Genomic DNA, 22,018 nt, shown 5'->3' on the forward strand with positions numbered 1-22,018 from the left:
CAATAGTTTTAACATTTCAGTACAAGCAGCTGCTACATGGAAAAATAATCTTGATTTAACTTACTTCTTATCCCTTTTTAGTTGTGTTAATATAACTGAATTAAAGTATTTTGGGGGAATGTTTGGCTCAGAATTACAATTTTGATGTAAAATCATCTATTATATTAATGTTATCAGGTAAATGAAACCTTGATATTATGCATAGGTTTAGACAGTGTTGCATCTCACGATCAAAACTGGTCAGGATGTAGGAGACATTTAAGTTCCTTTGTGTTTCATGCACTTTATTTTATATATGGTGGCATGTAGGCAATTTCACGGGTACACCTTCCCATTTCTGTACTAGTATAGTAGAGAAACTGAAACAATATTCCTTCTCCCATATTTTAAGTGCTTTCTTTAATTATTTTTGCTTTCAGAACCAATACCACTTTTCCTACACATTTTGAAATGTCATTAAACTCAAATAAAATTGGTAAATACTTCAAAGTGCAGTAACAAACAGCATAGATACTTCACCCACCCCCTATCCGCACCACTGTCTACTTCAGCAACACTTCTCAAAGGAAATTGCATTTCTGTGTGATTAATGGCTATATAAATTAACCAGAGTAGCATTGCCCATTTTGCTTGAACTACCTGATTTAAAATGTTCAAGGTTTAATTTTTATTAACAGATGTTTAAAAGTTTAAATCAGCATGAACAAAAACCGGTAACATTTTTTGGTCAAGGTGATGTCTGAGTGACTGTTGTTGAATTTTAACAAAACCTTGAAAATTTGGTGCCATGAAAAGACTGGAAAAAATACATACCCTATCTATAGCATGTTGACCTGAACGCAGGCAGGTTTCAGTGCTCACTAAATGGAATACAAAGGCAGAAGGTGCTGTTGAATTAAGCATGTTCTGTTTGCCTTGGTGCTAATTTTGTAGGCTATGTATAGTTTTACTTTGTCCTGTATTTATTTAATTCAGTATCTAACCCAGGAACATGGGTTGTAAAATTACATTTCTTAAAGAACAAAATATTCTTTAGGGGGAAGGACCCCACCACGACACCCCCACACACCGCCACCTTCCTCCGTCGAATTTAGACTTTTTTTGAAAAAAGGTATTATTTTTGAATTTATGATTATTTTTTTAAAGTGGGTTTGATATTGAATTTCAGTTGCAGTAGATTTTGAGCAGGTTAGAACTGAGATAGTTAGTCACATTTGTTGTTGTTCGGCCAATCTGAAGAGAACACAGAGTTGAGGGTAGAACTTGCTTAATTTCAGAGTTCATTATGACCATTTCGTATGATTCGAATCTCTAGCAAGAACCCGAACTGGAGCAGAGAAACTGTTATCTCAAGGTTATGCATTCATTTCCAAACTGTTCATCATGTTGTTAGTAAATATAGATGGAATAGTTAGTAGAGTATTCAAAAATGTGTCCCTAGGCCATTTTGTTGATGTTTAAAATACTGCAGTTTGAAAAGTTTAACTGTCTTTTGCAGAGTTGTACAAATTTGGCTCTAAAATCAGACATATTTCACAGGAATATCAAAGATGTGAAAGATTACTGAATAGTGCATGCTGGTAGACTGTAATATCTATAGTGAGAATTTTTAAGATACATAAAATTTATCTTAAGTGGAGTCAAATGAGGAAAGACTACTTTTTTTTGGGTGAATTATATTTTTTTTTTGTAAGTGCTCTGATCATAAGCCAACAACTCATTATATTATTTATGAATCTGTAATGAAAAGACAGCATGCAAGCTCATTTCGCTAGGAACTCAATTCTAGATTAATTGTACCTAACAGCAGCTCAGATTTGGGCTAGTCAGTAAGGGATGTTAATAAATGGTTTGGCATATATGTGTGAACTTTTCCTACCAGGTAAGTATCTGTACTCATTTTTGTCAAGTATAAAGGGCATTTAAAGAGCATGGTTACTATATGTCAAACATATCTGCATAGTTTCTGAATAGTGAATTGTATTAAATTAAATTTCTGGTGTTGCTATGACCCTGACATTTTCAGGCAATCTAAGTATTATGGTCGGTCAGCATATTAATATATTTTTTTTAAATGGAAGGAAACCCAGCTACATGTGAAGTCTGTATTTTAATACTCTGCTAATCACAAATAATAATCTACTCTCAAGAATAGCAGAATAAAAGCTGATTGCTTATGATTATTTGTATCAATAGCCCTTATTCCTAAATATTTCTAGGAAGACATTAGTTATCTGTATAGATAGCATAGCAGTGCAAAGGCAAGTAATTGACAAAAGTTTTTATGATGGAGTTATAATTACAAAAAGTAAGTATTTTACGATTAGAGGAATGCATTACATTCAAAATATACACATATCAATGTAAGAGAAATTGTTAGGATCCCAATCGGTATGTTTGTTTTGGGGGAAAGGAAACCACGTTGTTAAAATATTCACTGATAATAGCGCTTGGGGGAAATATGCAAATAAATGTTTATTCACAAACCAAGTGTTTAATTTGCTGTTCAGTGTGCAGAATGTGTCATAGGTTACCATAGTGAATTTCCCCTATACCAACCTGACATTCAGAATGTTGAATGAACTCAACTAAGCACAGTAGCTGTCATAAATGTTAAAATGATACTGTATCTGACCTTTGCATTTATTGGTTCCTTTTACTTTTTTTGTTGTTGGTTTTTATTTTGTGTGTTTTTATAATCCCAAGAATGAGGGCTTTTGTTGAAAAAGATACATGGTGTGACTGGAACAATCATAATTAAGCTTTAGTGGAACTGCATAAGAGGGTAAGGGAGAGAAGCAGCAGCAGAGCTCCAAGTTGATTTATGCAGTCATATTAAAACACTGTTCAATTTTTCATTTTTTTAGGCAATGTTATGGGTCCCATGTCATTTCCAACTAAGAATTGTGTAACTGTTTCTGTCTGTGTTCATGTTAAATTTGCAACAGATCCTACACCAATTTGAAAATTGTTTCATTTACTATTTATAAAAGGCAGGAAAAATAGTAAGAAACATCTCTTATCAAAGGTAAAATGTGAAACTTCATAGGACAATACATCTTCAAAGGTTACCTGGTATAATGTGTCATGACAACAGCAGCAAAAGCAGACTGCTGAGTATAACACGTGGCAGTCCAACAAAAGTACTGACTTGCCAAAGTGACTCGCAAAGGATGAAGAGAGGCAGTCAGTCTGCTATTGTCCATAATCCATATCAATAGTCGCTGTCAGCCCTCGTGGTATATCAAATAATATTGTTCTCTTAATATCCAAAGCATAACTTTGAGGAGGGGAAGGTTCACATCCAGTCCTTGAATGAGGGTTTATTTACTAAGCTCCAGGAAGCCTCAGTGCAGTCCTCCAGAATGTGTTAGCGACACAGAGAGACGATCTTCCCCATTCCAGCACTTGAACTTCGCTGTCTTCAAATGCAGAGTTCCACAGCTTAATTTTGAGTTGTATTAAAAGTACATTGTTTACCTTGCTTTCATCTTCACGCTGATTTATGTGATTTCATGTCCTTTTGATCCTCTATTGTGAGAAACTGAAAATTCTCAGCAAACTATGTTCTAATTCTCCTTGATGGTGGGTTTTCCTGAGTAAAGATTCCTAGGCTATATAGTCACTCTCTGTTCAGAAATTCTCATATGTGTCATCATCCTTACACACCTTATAGTTTTTGCATATTGTGAAATCATCTTGGGATTTTGGTTTTGCTATCCTGAATAGCACAAGAAACACTGAGCCACTTGTGGATATGCGGAAGACCACAGACCCTAATAGAGATGCTGAGGGAATTTCTAGGGGCTCTCCATATTGAAAAAAGCTCACTATTTATTCCCAAATTTTCTGCTTCTGTTTTAATCATACTCTTCATTTATTGAAGGCCTTCCATGTTATCCCAGGGTGACCAAAGTACTTTAGAATCTTTTAGTACAGAAACTTGTTAAAAGCCTTTTGGAAATCAAAGGCTGTGTGCCAAGGCATCCTTTTTCACATATTCAGTATTCCTTCTGTGAGTTACAATTTCCATTTTCAGAAACCATCTCAACTATTCCCCAGTACATTACGTTCATCTATGTATCTATTAATTCTGTCATGTATTAATTCTGTAATGTAGTTCCTAATGATTTGTCTGGAATGGAACTGGGCTTACTAATCTGTAGTTTGGAGTGTGCCCTTGCATTCCCTAGTCTTGTGCCCCTTTCCCAAATTTAGAAAAAAAAACCAAAAGAACCCAAACCAACCCAAACCCAACCCAAACAAACAAAAAAACCCCCAAAATCCACATCTACCATTTCTATGGTGGGATGCCATTTTAAGTGATGACCACAGTAATTTCCTTTAGGACTTCTGGACAAACACTATTTTGTCTTTCTTTTTTTTTGCTACTGTTTGCTTTGTTGATTTATTTTAAAATATTTCCGAGTAATAATTTGAAACATATCTCTGATGAATCCCTACTAAGAAGGAGTTCTCGCATAGGAATCTCCCAGAGCTCCTCTGCATTAAATTTTGATTTGGTGAGTTCATTTGCATTTCCTGCTAGAGCCTTACCTCTTTGAACACTCCTTTTACACTTTGATGGTCTGTTGGCCCTACAGACTTTCTGGCAGGCTTACTGCTCCTCTTCAGTTTTAAAAAACATTTAATGCTCACCATTATGCTTTTAGCAAATTGATCCTCAAGATCTTTTTATTTTTCTTTCTGCAAGTATCTAAACCTGACATCACGGTCAGTATTAGGAACGGGTCATCTGCAGTGTGAAGGACTATGGCAAGATCGCTTCCCCTCCTGTGGGCTTATGAACGGCATTCGTTTAGGGGCCTCAGGTCACACCCTCTTCCACTCTTACTGTCTTTTCTTCCCGAGTAGTTTCCCAAGGCCCCATTTGAATATGTTGATGACTTCCATCATCATGGACAGTCCTAGCAGTACTTTTTTTCTCAATTTGGCATGAAATTTATTATATAAACTATGGAGACCTATCTATTATGTGGTCCCAAGGACAGGTACACATGATCTGGTGTGACCAGGAATTGTCCAAGTCCAGTGGTCCAGTCAGTTGCAACATTTTGAGTGGCTTGTTTGTATATTATAACACCTGTCAACACACTGTGTTAGTGTTATTTGTTTAGATGGTGAGGTACACATAACAATGTATTGTTCTGTGGTTTTTTCAGTACCCCTACAGTGATTCCCAGTTTACTATGTCCTTAGGCATCTTTGAAACATGATTAATGATACTAGATATCTTTTGAGCAGCGAAGTAGTAAATTTAAAAGTAGAATTTTCAAAGCTTCCTTGTTTACTATTCCCCATGACCTGTGTTCATATATAAACAATACATACCTGATTAAAGTTAAAGTCCTCTTTTTACTGGTGTCTCATTATACCTGCAGTTCTGTCTGCATGTCCAAAACTCTGTTTAATTTTTAAGTCAGTACTGCTTATCTTGATGTAATTTCTTTTCATATTCAGTTTTTTAAAATAAAATTTCATTAAGGAAAAAATGGAGACCAGTGGGGCAGTAGTAGAATTAAAGTATGTTACAAATAATTTGCAGAAACTAAATTATTTTAAAACTAATCACAATGACAACAAGCAAAAGAACTATGTACATTTTCTCCTTTGTAGATACCTGGACCTGTCTACAATTTCACTGGCTGTATACAAGTTACAGAAATCAATAACGTGGGACCTTTCAACTTCTCTAGTGCTGTGGGAAGAAACAATATTGACAATTGCAGGTAAACTACCCTCTGTGCCTTTTAAATTGGAAGAAACTGTTTTCCTTGATTTTGCTTTCTTCCTTAAATAGGGTGACCATTTTATATAATTTCAGCAATGGTTACAGAACAAAAATACACTATATAGAGATACTGTGCTTTCTTCTATGCTTCTGAAGCATTTCCTTTATGGAAGGTGCTTTTTGCGGAGTAGTTCAGTTAAGCTTGTAATCTTACTTGGAGTGAGTTTTCACCCACTGAATGCTGAAACATGGCGTATTAAGCAAGATAATCTGCAACAAAATACAGGAGTGGGAAGTGGGGTGATGTGCTGGTTGTGTTTCTACTCATGGTTTTGAAATTTTCATTAATCTTGTAACAAATGCTGATGATTTGCTGCTGCACTTACTCTATTTGAGATTGTGAAAATAGCTGGGAAGGATTGTTTCTGAATACATGAAAAAAAACCAAACTTGGTTTCATTTTTGCATATTCATATGGCTGTTGGTCTTGCATTGGTTGAAATAAAAGGCTATACATAGGCTGTGGTGTCAATTAGGATTCAATTCTGTCATATAAAATGTGTGAACATGGAAAAGTGGAAAACAAAAGGAAGAGGTGAGTTGCGTTTGTACTTCATCAAGTCTTTCAGAACAAGGTACAATTTTACTCATAGGATGTACTATCACTGGAGGATTTTGTATAAGCCTTTTTACATATGGCTTTATTTTTTTTTTCCCTAAAATTTATGGAACAGTTTAATCAATGTTTGTGTGCTTGTTTCAACAGTAAGTCACAAAGCTAGTGGTAATGGACTAAATCATTATTTAAAGATCCATGAGATCTGGACTCTGCATTCACTTCTGTCTCTAGCCCCGTAATGCACTTACACACATCACACTCAAAGTTATGAAAGGAGTGGAAATAGCAAACCCAGGTAATCAACAACCTGCTTCAAGTACCATGCTTCTAAGCTTTTGCAAGTAAAACTAGGTCTGAACAAAAGTTCAGCTTGTTACATCTGCACACACCTGCCAACATCTCTATTTAGAACAGCAGCTCAGTGTCATCTCCTTGTTCAAACTTCGCAAAGAAATAAATCTTTGCACTGCACAAAGAAATAAAACTTTTGAGTTCCCCAACGCTTTTTATTTGGAAGATGTTCTCTAAGTACATTAAACAAACAGTTGAGGGTATAAATCCTGCACAGAATAGAGCTCTGACCTCTGTTGTGACAAACCCCAGATGAGAAGTGATGGCTCCACTCCTGACTTCCTGCATAGAGCTTCTTCCTAGCCAGAACCGTTGTCTCCTCCAAAATGAGGGCACATGCTCTTGTCTGAGGAACTATGCCTCTGTGCAGAACAGAAGTTCATAGAGATGAAAGCAAGTGAAGAAGCTACTTCACGTCTTTAATTCAGGTATTAGGGGGAAAAAAACTTGACCTGAAGATTTAATTTATTTATATATTAGAAAATAAACAGTCATTGGAAAAAAAAAAATCATAACCCATCCCTGACGTCACATCTGGTTACTATATTAGGAAATTGTTCTCCATTTTGCACAGTCATTAGAGCTTTGGTGTCCCAAATCCTAGACAAGATGTAGCTCTGTTCTTTAAACTACTGGAAAAAAGAGGAATCACTTAAAAATCAAGACTGTCATCATCTTTTGTGCTTTCTTTCATTCTCCAAAACAATACTTTATCTGAGAAGCATGTCTACATAGTCAGCCTTTTTGACACCTTTTTTTACAAAAAAAAAATAATTTCCTATTGAGTAGTTTACATAACCATTCATTTGACAACTGATAGCCTTCAAGAACCAAAACACGAATGAGAACTGCTTTGTCCAGTCTGTGTATGCAACAAATAGAGGGATATAGACAGGAAGGAAAAGGCATATAAGGAAATCTGGCTTTGTTCCTTTTAAAATTTGTTTAGTTTAGATGCTATAGTATCTGTTACATGGTAACCTGTAGAGTTATTTCCCACATTGTATTGCATTTTGTATTAATTATTCTTCCCTTCATAGTTAGTCAATTAGCATAGAAACATGACTGATACAGTATAATATAGATATTAAAGATGACTTTATTTGAATCATAGCTCAGTGATTATAGTCTAGGGCTGTTTCTTGCAGATACTTACTGTGTATATCTAACTGATTAGGTGAGTAAAATGACATGATAGTTTGTATAGATGGAAATAGTTTTGTACATAAAAGGATGCTGGAAGGATGTTGGGCCTCGTCAATCCTCTGTCCTGTACAACATCTCCCTTTTACCTCCCTGCTTGTTCCAGCACTGTACCTGAGCCTAACAGTGTCCAACCTCATGCAGTCCACACCGAGCTGGCTTCATCCTGATCCAAATCACAGTTATTTCTGTCTGTGAAAAGCTGGGAAACAGAATTGAAATTAGTCTGAATTTCCCTTGGTGGTATGGTTGTCCCATAGGAGTGGACTGCAGGGAAGCCTAGGAAGCATTCGCCATGCACATTCCCTGCCCTGTGACACATGAATTTCATATCTGCCCACACGTGGCAGCTTACATCATCCTTGCTTTTCACTTTAGGTATAACCCCCATGCATCAGTCCTTACATGCAAATTCTGCTTCCCAGAAAGCATCTAGGAGGCCCAACTACCATTCTTTTTTTTTGCAAGACAGGCTTCGTAGGAAGAGAGCTTTGTTTTGAGAAGGAAGGAGAAAGTAATTGAAGAAAGTTGCTTAAAGAGGGCAATAATGGATTATATATGCTGCAAATACAAGTAGCTGAATAGTAGAAAGCCTGGTGTACTTGGTGGTGTATTTTCAGAATTCCCATGGTCCTGTTGATGCAATATTGCTACAGTTGGAGGTGCCTGGAAGTAACAGAGTACTTTACAATGTGGCAGACAAAGTAACCCAGTTTCTTCCTGTAAGAACATCCCTGTATTGATCAACGAGTGACACTTAAGTATTTCTGTTCCCTGCTGTTGTAATTTTGCTTCAATTGACTTCTACCTATCATCACCTGTTTGTAGACTTCTCATCCTTTTGAAAGCCCCTACTTTTGCATATTTAGCCATACTCTAGTGGCAGTCACTTACTCTGCTGGGGTTTTTACATCTTGGTTCCCCAGAAGCACGGATTACTTCGTTATTATGGTGTAGGTCAGCCAAAGGGAGACAAGCAGAAACTTCTTAATGTGTATGGGCTTGTGAGTAAATTTTAAGCTTATGAATTTTTAATAGGCTTGAAATTTACTCAAATGTCTTCTGCCATTTTTTTAACTAGATCTATTTGAATTTTAAAACACCAAAAGGAGGATCTAATATGTGCAAGGAATATAGAGAGCTTTCAAAAATAAATTTTAGATACAGTTCATTAACCTTTTCAAAACTACTGGCATCACAAGTCAGTACCTTTCATATTATATTATGTACTCCATGTTGCTTATCTCAGAGATTCATGCAATTTAGGCCACTGTTTAAAATTTTTTGAGAATAAGAAATGTAAAAAATGAAGCGATAACATTAATTTCACTGGCATACATATCTGACTGTTTGCTGTCTAAAATGCTATATATAGGGCAAGAATGCCTTTTGTTCCTTTAGCATTCATTTTTTGTCATGCAAATATCATATGCTGCAAAGCAGGGAGAATTATTTTAACTTGGTAGAACTAAATAGGAGATAGGGACAACATTCAAATTGCCTTTCATGTCATTTTGGAAGCAGATGCTAAATTCTGCTTAAATTCAAGAGGATGATTGATAAAGCAAGCACTGGGCAAGGTAAGATCAAAGACCTTAAAACGTGAAATAATCCTGATGATTCTGAAAGATGCAGGATTTCTGTGCGTGCTCAGAAGCACTGATGTTTCAAGCCTGAGGCTTTAACTCAGTTAATCTGTGAGGTCATGGCTCAGGTCCTTCTGATAATCACATGCATCACTGTTCAAGCCTGGAGTTCATAGATAGGCTGTAACCCGTGATACCACAGGGAGGAGGGAATAGCTAGGAGGGATGTATTGCACTGAGGACTCATTAGAGCTTCCTGCCATAAGATGTAACCAAGGTAGAACAGAAAATGGTGGAAAAATGGTAAGGGCAGGAGACTGAATTTAAGTTTGACTCTCTGAGAGCAGGTTTACAGCTATAAAGGTCCTCTGAGTTATGTGGGTTTTGCTTTCAGAAAAGGTTATAACAGAACCATATCAATTAATAAAGGTCAGCCTCCAGTAGGTAGTTTTCCAGAATTATGCCAGACTGTATACTCAAGTAAATCTTGTCAAAGTTTATTTTAAGATTCTGTTTAAACTATTGCTGCCCCAGAGTTATGAATATATAGACAATTTTGGAAAAGATTATATGATGGCCAACAGTAGTAGAAGAGACAATTGGAAATAAAGGATCTCTGATGGGATCTGTTAAGAAAGGAATTTTTTTTTTCCTTCTTCTGAAGCAAGTAAGGTACTCGTGATGCGTTAATGCAATATAAAGCTCCTGTAAGTGTTTCAGAAAATGTTACTGGAATAGATTTGCAGGATAAATGACTATCACTTTCGGGTAGAGTTCAGATGACAGATATAAATGAAGCTTTGAGTCACAGCATTAAAAGCTGGTGTTTACTGCGGCTCACTTCTATTTTAATGTCTGGGAGCTAGGACTGTTGTATATTCCTGTAAGAGTTTACTGCATGTAGTAAATTCAAAGGTTCCAAACACACACACATATGTAAAATATATACATATACATATATCTATCCAAGCCATGATTTGTTCTTCTTTTAAAAAATACCTAACTAGGAAACATAAAATTACTGTTGCTGTTTCCTAAGAAGAGTCTTACTGGTGAATGCAAATGTACAGGGCTGATTTCCACTCAGAGACAGGAGCTAATAAGCTGAGTTCTTCGTTACTGCCCATTGGACAGATTTTCAGTTGATTTTTTTAAAGTTCTTATTTTGCTGTTAATTTATCTTAAAGTGTTTTTTTCCAGGCTGAAACTGAGTTTCATCTCAGCAAAGTCTCTGACTGCTATTTGCAGTTAGGAAAGAGGCTCTTGAATGTGCATTACCCAAGTTCCATTCCATCATGAGGACTGATGGGTTTCCTAATGCATGGCAATTTTCTCAGGAGCTATGCAATACATTTCAGAGAACTCTACATGTTTTCAGGAAGCCTTCAGTTCCACCTCCCCTCACTTATCCACTTTTGCAGAAGCTCTAAATCCTCTTCCTTATGTGAGTACTCCCCTTTCCATTCTGTAGTTTACTGTGGTATTTTCACAAACACACCAGCAGACCACAAACACCTTTGTGAAGTTCACTCTCCTGCGCGATTTCTCAGCATGTCTCTTCCTCTGTAGAACTTCCTGCTTTTTCAGAATATTATAAAACATCACAACTTAAAGAATCTGACACCACGTATTTAAAGTGTTTGATTTCTGTCTTTGGATTGAACTGCATACCTTGTAGTAGGGAAAGCTGGCTCAAATGAAAGGGAAATCGCACGTTTCCAGACTTAAGCTCTTCTCTCTACTTACATCTTAGTTTATGAAAAAATGCAAGATCCTATGGGAAGCATTGAGCTTCTGTTATACGTAAAAGAGATTATTCAGACTTCATCTCAGTTTAGGTAGTTATGTTCACATTTTTTCATTAACAGTTTGGAGTTATGTGCTTAAATATGAAACAGCAAAGAGAAAGAATATATAGGGCTCCTCAACACTGTAGAAGAAAATGATTAAATGAACAATACTGACACTACTTAGTTTTAATTATTTAACAGGGTTTCTGTTTTTTCTGTCGTTAACATAGAGATTGCACTAAATGTTTCTGAAGTACAATTGAAAATAAAGCTTCAGAAAGATCATTCATTTATATTCACCACATAAGATGCTCGATATTATGTTAATAACTATTCTGTCCAATTTTAACATAGAGAATAACAAGCTTTTGTTCTTTATGTATTTATTTTGTTAGTTTTTTCTTTCTCATCTATTGCTTTTGCAGTCTGATTACCTTTTCTGTATGTTTCTAATTTTCCCTTTTTCCTTTCCCAGTGCCTGAGTTGCTTACATATAGTTTAATCCTCTGTGCTTGAGTTGCCCTTCTTGATTTCCCTCATCTTTTACAACATGTCTTTGCAATTTTTTCTTTCCCTTTGTGAGTTTTGCCATCCTGTGCAATTTCCTTTGTGCTCTCTGTGTGTACATGAATTTGGGATATTTTTCTGTTACCTTTTCTTCCTCCTTTGACATTTCCGTTCAGATGATTTTTTCAGTGATAAAGGCTTCAATATTGAAAAAGAAAAAGAAAGAAGTGACAGATCTAATATTTCCTACTATTATAAATCCTCAAAACCACAGTAAATTGCTGTGTAAGGCTTTAGCTCCATCTTTTGCAGTATTCTGTGGAAATTGTGGGGGATATTAAGACAAATCCCTGTGTCATATAAGCAGGTGAGTTAATGAGTCTTTGCAAATATTTACATTTCTCTCCCTATTTCTGGAAAAGGTTGCCTCTCATCAGCATACTACAAAACTAACACCAATTTTTCTTGGGGCAACTCTGTTTCTAAAGGAATAATAATAATTTTTGGTGATTATCTTAGAGTCATAGAATCATAGAATCATTTAGGTTGGAAAAGACTTGTAAGATCATCAAGTCCCTGTTAACAGAGGACTGCCAAGTCCATCACTAAGCCGTGTCACCAAGCACTGCATTTACACGGTTTTAAACAGCTCCAGGGACTGTGATTTTACCACGTCCCTGGTCAGCCTGTTCCAATGCTTCACCGACTTTTCAGTGAAGAAATTTTTCCTAGTATTCAACCTGAACTACTCCTGGCACAACTTGAGGCTCTTTCCTCTTGTCATCTGGGAGAAGAGACCAGCCCCCACCTGCCTACAACTTCCTTTCAGGCAGCTGTAGAGAGCGGTAAGATCCCCCCTGAGCCTCCTTTTCTCCAGACGAAACAACCCCGGTTCCCTCAGCCACCCCTCATAAGCCTTGTGCTCCAGACCCTTCACCAGCTTCGTTGCCCTTCTCTGGACACACTCCAGCACCTCTACATCCCTCTTGAAGTGAGGGGCCCAAAGCTGAACCATGTTTTGAGGTGCGGCCTCACTAGTGCCAAGTACAGGGGGACAATCACTTCCCTTGTCCTGCTGGCCACACTGTTTCAGATACAAGTCCAGATGCTGTTGGCCTTGGTCACTGGGCACACTGCTGCCTCATGTTCAGCCGTCTGTCAGCCAGCACCACCAGGTCCTTTTCCACTGGGCAGCTTTCCAGACACTCTTCCCCGAACCTGTAAGTATTGCTTGGGGTTGTTGTGACCCCAGGGCAGGACCCAGCACTGAGCCTTGTTGAACTTCATACAACTGTCCTCAGCCCATCAGTCCAGCCTGTCCAGATCCCTCTGCAAAGCCTTCCTGCCCTCAAGCAGGTAACTCTCCCTTTAACTCGGTGGTGTCTGTAAACTTACTGAGGGTGCACTCAATCCCCTCATCCAGATCATCAATAAAGATACTAACCAGGACAGGCCCCAGTACTGAGCCCTGGGGAACACCACTTGTGACCTGTCACCAGCTGGATGTAACTCCATTCACCACCGCTCTTCGGGCCTGGCCATCCAGCCAGCTTTTTACCCAGTGTAGAGTACACCCGTCCAAGCCACAAGCAGCCAAGTTCTCCAGGAGAATGCTGTGGGAGACTCTGTCAAAGGCTTTACTAAGGTCCATGTAGACACCATCCAAAGCCTTTCCCTCATCCACTAGGTGGTTCAAGTTGTCATAGAATGAGATCAGGTTTGTCAAGCAGGAGCGGCCTTTCGTAAACTCCTGCTAGCTGAGCCTGATCCCCTGGTTCTCCTGCACATACTGTATGATGGAGCTCAGGATGATCTCTGTAACCTTCCCTGGCTTCGAGGTCAGGCTGACAGGCTGACATCTTGACCTTACTCACCCTTCTGTAACTTCAGGCATGTGCATTATACCAACAGAGAATTGTTTCGTAATTCTATCAATAGAATTCAGTGGCAGTCATTGTCTGTTAGTGTGTCTGAAATGAACAATTGTAATGAGAACTTGGTTTCTGCTTGAATTGCCAGGCACCTGCATGGAAGCATGGAAGACAAGTCTTAAAGGGTAACATGCATTTATTTTCTTCTGTTTTTATCAAGGAGCTATTTGCAGGTATATATGTCAATGTATGCATGCTAATGGAGCCAACGGATAAGTCTGAGGCAGTGTGTTATTGCAAATAAATAATATTTCAATTAAATGTTTTGGAAAACACTCTGACACAGTTGCACAGAAATGAAATTTTTTTATGAATAAGACTTAGAGGTTTTTTAATGGAATTGTCTTTTTACTACTGTTCATGTGTACTTCATTATTTTATATTGCATTCTTTTTCATGTGCTACGGAAGAGGTTCCAGTGCTTGAGAAATTCTGTTTTCCTGTTATGTCACACCTTTGTATCTATTTTAGTACAGTCATATAGTACTGAATAGCTCCTGTTACTTGATATTCTTATTCTGTATGATTACTAAATTTATTAGTGTAATTTATAGTTTCTTTCACCCCAAATACTTAACCATTGCATATAAGTTGATCCCTTTAAACATTAGTACAATAAAGTGCTAAACTTTAGTAAGAACACTCATAGTACAGAACTGATTTTCTTACATAAATACTTTACGAAGTAGAAATATGTGATGAAGATTTCCATTACAACAAAAAAATCTGTATCTGATTTGGACTCTTCTTTGGCTTATCAAGAAAATATTTTTTTAAGATTTACGAGAAAGACTCATTTTCCCATTAATGAATGTAACTTTTTCATTTCATATTTCAGCACAGCTTCCCTTACATAATAAAATAATTTCATAAACATGAAAATCTAAGGTTTTTGCTAGAAGTAAAAAAAAAAAAAAAGGATTGGGTTGAGATCCCAATTTTCCTACAAAACCGGAGCAGATTCACAAAAATGAAACTAAATATAAAGCCATTTTTCAAAGTTCTAAAAACTTCACTACACATACTTTTTCACAGCATTAATAATATCATGTGTCATAGCCATTGCAATACTCTTTGGAAACTTTATCTTAATGCTTAAGAAAAATTATCTTAGTGACACAAGACATCAAGTAGTATGGTTCAATAGCTTCCTGAAATAATCACTTGGGCTTCTAGCCAGACAGGTATATGAATAATGAAAGGCTCTTCTTCTACCCTCTTGAACAGAAAAAATAATCTCCATTTGTTCTGCCAGTCTAAAACTTGCAGATGGGTGCAGGGATTGTTTGACAGAATTCAGCTTTAAGAATATTCAGAAAAGCCAAGTATAGAACAGGAGGAATTGTCTAAATCAATTGAATAGTAAAAGAAATTATCTTGTATGTTTTCCTTATTGGACTACAGTCACACAGCTTTAGTGCTAGCATTTGATGTCATTCCAATTACAGAAATCTAGAAATACAGAAAAAATGTTTTGTATATACTCACAAATAATTAAACTTTGGAGCAGGTTTCCACGACTTCCAAGTTATGGGCAGCGAGTGCCTCATAAAGGAGATGTAGTTGCTTTTGTTATTATACCAGACTGTATTGTGAAGAGAGGCATATTAGATAGAATAAGTAAGAATGAGTTATACTGAAAGGAATGGTTTGCCTACTGGAAGCTTAAATCAGTATAATACTCTCTTTGACTTTTGTAATCTTTGAGATTCACTTCCGAATTTGATACAGAAGTAATAAGAAATCATAAGAGTTGCCTTTAACTGCTAGAATGTCAAGAGAAAAGTTTAGAAGTTCAGTTTTATTCTGTGTAGTAGCTCTCTGCTGGCATCCATTCTGTGTCCTTCACTGTGTCCGTGAATAGACCACAGGGCTTCATGACTTTTGAAGTATTTGTGGGTTTATAAAAATCTCATTTAACAAAATTAAAAGTGGAACAATCCACATCACAAAACCTTGTGTGTTTTTATACAAAATAAAATCCATCACAAATAATATTTCACTTTTGGAAAAGATTTTACAATTAAAAAAAAAAAATATTTGAGCTTCTCTTTGGCAGAGCAGTTTTAATAACAACTGTCCATTTCAGATCTCAAGATTTTTAAAGAATCCAAGTTTTAAAACCAGATTTTTTTTTAATTGCCTTGTATTATTGATATCCAAAAGATGTCCATTGTAGTGATATGTGTTGTGAACCTATAAATCAAAATTTGCTATGTTAATATGTATTTGACTTCATGAAAGGTATTTGCAATAAAATAAAATTCCTCTAAAGTTGGTCAAACATGGCAGGTTTAATTATTACTAAAAGACAAAAGCCTGAAAAAAGGAAATATTTTTGAAATTAATTTTGTACAAAACTTCATATTTGAAGTTCTTTTTTAAACAGGCCAAACCCCAAAAGATGAACGATGTCTTGACTAGATACTTTTGGTTAATGTAGACAGCAACTCAATGTAAGCTTCTTGAGCAAAATGATAAATGTGGTTTCTGTGTGTCTGCACAAGAAAGTAGGAAGACGATTTCATTTCTGTGTACACTATTGATTGTGATGTTGGTTCTACTGTATTTCATTGTGTACTGGTGTGCACTGGAGCAGTACCTAGAAAGTACAAAAGATGAAAGGCTTAATTAAAAAATCCTCAAAGAAATCTGTGATTATTTTTTTTTTAAGGGTATGCAGAAAGATACTTTAGTAATGTAGTATCTTTGTTTTTTTCTAAAATATGACTGAGGGTGATTATAGTGTATACGAAGATAGCACATATGTTTGATGATGAGAAACACTGGACACAGAGGAGGTTTCTTTAGCTCAGCAGAGACAAGCATGTTAGAACCAATGGCTGAAGGCTGTAACCAGAATATCTGAATTGGTAATAAACCAAAAATGCTGTAACAGTAATGATGATTACAATTGGTACAAACTGCCAATTGAAGTGGTGGCTTCTTCATGTGTTGCTGTGTTAAAATTAGACTGTGTGTCTTTCTAGAAGGGACTTAATAGGCTTAATACAGTTATAAGTGCAGCAGATATGAAGATCTGGGACAAGCAGAAGAGGTGAAACTGGTATAAGCTGCATTAAAAAACAAACAAACAAACACCAGAGCAATTATGTGCATAAAGGAATTAAAAGAATAAATAATTAGTACGGAATGTAAAATAGATGATGCATGCATGGTTGCATGTCTATAATATATTGCTGAGTGTTAAATTGTCATACATTCTTATGTTCAGGAAATCTCTGCATCTTAGATACCATCATTCTTAGGTTCTAAACCAGAAAATACTGAATGAACTGATAAAATATATAATTATTTCTTACTTTAATACATTCTTACTTAAATGAGCCTGTGAATCAGATAGTATCTGTATTGGCTGATTAATATATAAGCAAATTATTATCAACAGCCAATAAATGGTCTTCTGTGGGGAGCTGCTAAGCAAAATTTTATTTTCTACAGGGAGTGGGGATTGTTTCTTTAAGGCCGTAATATTAAGTAATGCGATACTAGAAAGTTATATCATCCTTCAAGGGACCTTGGTTATAAAGTGAAGAAAACAAACATCCCTACTACTTGATTGCAGCAGAAAAACAAATATATTTACCAGTAAAAGAAACATAAATTTCCTTCCAAAATTCATATAAATATTTTACAATTACCTAATTTCTTGAATCCTTAATTGATTATAAATAGTTTATGTGTTTTTCCTGTATCTGTAACCTGCAAGGCTGTTTAATCATGTCCTGACTCTTGCTCTGCAGTACTGTAGATACACAGTGCATCACTGCCCCCTGCAGCCTTGAAACACTAGTATAACATTTTAAAAAATATGGTCTTGATCTTTGTTGAACCATTCAGAAAAAAAAAACAGGTTTATATCCTGTTGTATCCTTTCCTTTTTTCTCCTTCCTTCTTTAAAAGTGAAATCACAGTTCTTGGGTAAAGAGAAAATGCTTCAGAAAATTAACCTAAAAATCAAGACAGATATTGATATATTTGTGAGAATAATTATTCTTTTCCTTCAAAAAAACTGACATATAAAAAGCAGTAACCAGAAGCATAAGCATTTCAGAATATATGTGTAAACTTTAGGATGAATAGTTACAAAAAGAAATTCTGGCTTTTGAAAGATCATATTCTGTAATGTGTAGAATATTCAGAGTATACAGAAATCACTGCCTTATCTGTGCAAACCTGCAGTAGGTATTAATGTGTATTTTTGATGATTCACTCAAAGTCACACATATAATATAAAGGTAAGTTTGGGGTTTCTGTCCTCTCCTTCAACTCCTACTCATATCTTTCTCAAGTCATTGTTAAATTTCTACAAACTATTAGTTATGGGTTTATAGATTTCTTTTGAAGCTCTGAAGTTTAAAGGAACCAACGGTTTAAAATCTTAAGTAATTTATCTATGTATGGGGAAAAGGAAGGATTTCAACTGATAAACTCCTGAGCTGTTAAAATTACAAGCAGTGTCAAAAAGAGAACATGAACATAAATGAACTGAACTTCAAAGAAACACATGTCTCTATGCTGTTCGAGAACTTGTTGAGGTATATATGCTTCAGACCAGCTTTCTGAAAATGGATTTCCCCATTTTTCCTCTCTCCACCTGCTCTACAATTAAGAAGTAGGTAGGAGAAGATGCTGCACTACTAGTACTCATACAAGGTCCTAGCTGACATAAAAGTGTGAGTTGGCTTTTCTTAACCATCAACATTTTTGTATTTAAATACCAACATGTAGTATGAAATTTTTACATCTGTAAGGAAGCTGAAGACCAAATAACATTATCCAACTGAAAATGCAGTAATTTCTTAGAACTAACTGCCTAACATATTTCACTGATGTTATGAAATTGAGTAAGTATTGTATGAAAATGAAAGTGATTAGATTTCTTCGGTTTCTGGGCACTATAAAAATAAGTGTGACATCTATAATTGGCTTCAAGCATTTAACAAATAAAATCCATTTCATAAACCAGAAGATATAAAATATTCTTGACTGAATTGAGGTATATGAAAGAAATTCACCAGAGTTCAGAACTCTTAAGTGGCAAGGTGATTTTACTTGCAAGTGAGGTGATTAATTTTATTTACAGTAAATATTTTTTTTCTTCAGAATATATTTCTAATATACACGGAGTAAGATAAGTTATCTAATTTGGGAATATGACCATGTATTAAGCTCTTGTCAGCTTTTCATCAAAGTTGACTACATGAAAGAACTTACTATTTTTTACTAAAAAAAGGTTTATTTGTACATCCTAAGCCATGCTAAGCCCTTTGCAAATGGCAGTGCACAGCCCACTCGCCATGGTGGGTTTTATTTTCATCATTTAAATCAAAAGGTTAGATATTAAGAATACTGAATTCTAAGTGAGTTGTCATTATTTTTCACAAGGAAACCAAGAAAGTAAATAAGAAAGAAGGTAAGCACAACAAAGTAATCTCATATTGTTTAACCTCCTGATTGTGTTCAGATGATAGCTTTCATAAAAAGCTTGTTTCATAGAAATCATGATCAGGATTTGGCTGATGTTCTTAAATATAACCTGCTTTGAGATAATGACCCTGGTAAATCGCTAATATCAATGCTTTAATCATAGATGCTCTTCATGACTTAAAGTTACTGAAAAACAAATAGCAGAAAAATGTAGTGCAATTTGAAGGTATCAAAGTATTCACTTTGACATCAGGAATATTCTCCAGTTGTGCCTCAGGTTTCTCTTTTTCTCTTGCTTTGAAACTTGTTTTGTACTTGGAAAGATCAATTACTTTTGGCAACTGGTATTGCCTAGTCCCAAATCATAACCAGGTACTTAACACGTCCAATGACATAGCATTTGGGTTCAGGTAGTGTTTAAGATAACCAAAAACTGTTAGGATCAATAGATGCAAAATATCAACTTGCTTAAACATTACCCTGGAACAGCCTGACCACTTGATAATTTCAATCCAACATACTTTTAGTTTGGTATGTTCTCTGCCTCCTTATGATCTTGCCGTGTCACAGCCTTTGGGATGGTAAGAAGATGGGAGGGTTTGAATAATCGATTTTTAGCATTTTGCTGTGAAGTAGTCCATGTTGAGAAAAGGCAGCTCCTTAGTTATTCCTAGTCTTTAACCAGAACTGAATAGTTTAGAGCAGCACAGTGGCGTGTTGTTCTGCTGCATTTGATCTTGATTCCTCTGTGCACAGTTTTGAGTACAGTTCTGCAAGCTGAAAGGACAGAAACCTGCTGCCAAGGCATCTGGAGTTTCCTCTCTGTATTTCTTGTTTGTGAACTATATGCTTTTTGTCCAGTTGTTCACACTAATAATAGAACTTCTCAGTCATGATAATGCTGCCTGTTACTATCCACATTTTAAGATTTTGCTAAGCCACATGGTCTCTTAGTAATGCTAAGTCATCAGGCTCTTCATTGTGAACTTAAATTGCTTAAAGCTTTAGCAAGTTCACTTTGGGTTGTAACAAGGTAAAGTAAGCTCTGTTCTTTGCTGTAAAGGTACACAATTCATAAGGAATGATTTTAGTAAATGTTTTGTATACCTGAAAATGTTTTGGGATGTTTTTCAGTTATATAATCAAAACATGCATAATTTTAAGTGTGACATAGTGAGTAGAGAAGTAGGAATTTGTCCTCATTCATCAGAGTTAATTTGTTCAGTTACATCTCTAGTCAATGGAGAAAGGTGAGCACTTTTCTTAGAAGAGGATGAACTGGAGATGCCTTTCTCTGTATGTAGAGTGTCTACAGGAAGAACCAAGGTGGTCAGTTCAGGCAGGTTTCCAAGCTCTTAGGCAGATAATGTTTGACAAAGTGAATTCTCTCCTAGAGTTTTGTTGGCAGATGAAATTTCATCAAATATTTAGGAGCGAGAAGGCTAGTTTGGGTGGCATTTTGAAATTGGAATTGATAAAAGATTGAACATGAGGTCACACGTACTGAACATATTAATTACTTTGTTATTGATTGTTCTTGTTTCTTCTGTCATTGTCATCGTTACAGTATTTATTCACTCTCAAGTGAAGTGAGAGTGCTCACTAAAAAAAAACCACATTGTGGCCAAAGTTCAAATGATTTTCCATTTGCATGAAAGTAAAATATTCCATACTCCAGCATTTAACAACCTTCCTCTAGGAAAATTCCATTAGCAAGAAAATAACTTAGTTTAGTGTACCCTTAGAGTCATTCCATGATAGTATAAGAAAGAGGGAAAAGACACCTACCAGCATTGCCTCTTATACTAGGACACTCTGAAATATGATACTGCTGTAGGGAAAAAAAATAAAATATTAAATTGTAAACAATAGCAGGAGTCAATAATGGGATGTACTCACATACAGAAACAGAGGAATATCCAAAACTGAACTTCTGAATTCTCAAACAGAAGCCTCCTACCTGGTAGCTGCTATCAGTATGAGGTGGTTGTAAATTTTAGTAATGTCTGGAGCAAACGATAGTAGCACATGCTGAAGCCTCCAACTAAGAAAGAAACATGAGATAAAAGCACCATTTAGGAGACTGATCTCACATTGTACTTCTGCACAGAGACTATTTTGATTGGGGAAAATGAGTGCTTGGGGTTCTAGAGAGAAAAGTGAGTGTTGAAAAATAAGAGCTCCTGAAAAGAAGATGTGGTCTTGAACAAAAGAAGGGGGCCAGGAAAGAAGGAGGTAACCATCCTGGCTGGAGGAGAGATCCTGGAAGTGGGGGATGGTACAGAAGATAAGAAAGATGCATGGAGATGAATACCAGGGGACACACAGGAACCATGGCTGGGAATAGTCAAAACAAGTTACTACGAGCAGCAGCTCAGCGTGAATCAACATGACTTTCTACTCGAGCTTCCCCGGCCAGTAGCAGCCTCCCTGCTGGGAAGAAAAGTGGAAACCTTCTGAGTGCAACAGAGCATGGGGTGGAGTAAGGGTGTGAGGGAGTGTGTGAGATAAACAAGCAGGGTAAAAACTCTAATCTTGTAGGTTCTTAAGCAAACCCCAGCACCCAGATCCACTATGGGTTGTTGATTACTCTGTCATCTGTGACACATGCTTTATTGAATCTAAAATTATTTAAATTAAAAAATAAATTAAAAATTACATTAAAAATTACATTTAAATTAAATTTAAAAATGTACATAAAGGCCTATTATTTTAGTTTCTTATCTACTACCTTATAAAATACTATTTAGGAAATTTTCAGTAGTATAAATTTTGTTCTATTTGTTAATATCATGGAGATATTTTGACTTATCATATTCACGACATTC

General features: G+C 36.0%; 1 protein-coding gene across 1 annotated transcript in view; it reads left to right on the plus strand.

Moving 5' to 3' along the window:
* EYS (eyes shut homolog) overlaps nucleotides 1–22,018 on the plus strand; it is an 873,960-nt gene that overhangs the window by 610,620 nt on the left and 241,322 nt on the right. The window contains exon 35 of the mRNA XM_027809136.2: nucleotides 5,638–5,750. Within this exon, the coding sequence (XP_027664937.2) occupies nucleotides 5,638–5,750 (113 nt within the window). The remainder of the gene's footprint in view (nucleotides 1–5,637; nucleotides 5,751–22,018) is intronic.

The sequence above is a fragment of the Falco cherrug genome, chromosome 6, assembly GCF_023634085.1.
Source record: "Falco cherrug isolate bFalChe1 chromosome 6, bFalChe1.pri, whole genome shotgun sequence".
In the NCBI taxonomy this organism is placed as follows: domain Eukaryota; kingdom Metazoa; phylum Chordata; class Aves; order Falconiformes; family Falconidae; genus Falco; species Falco cherrug.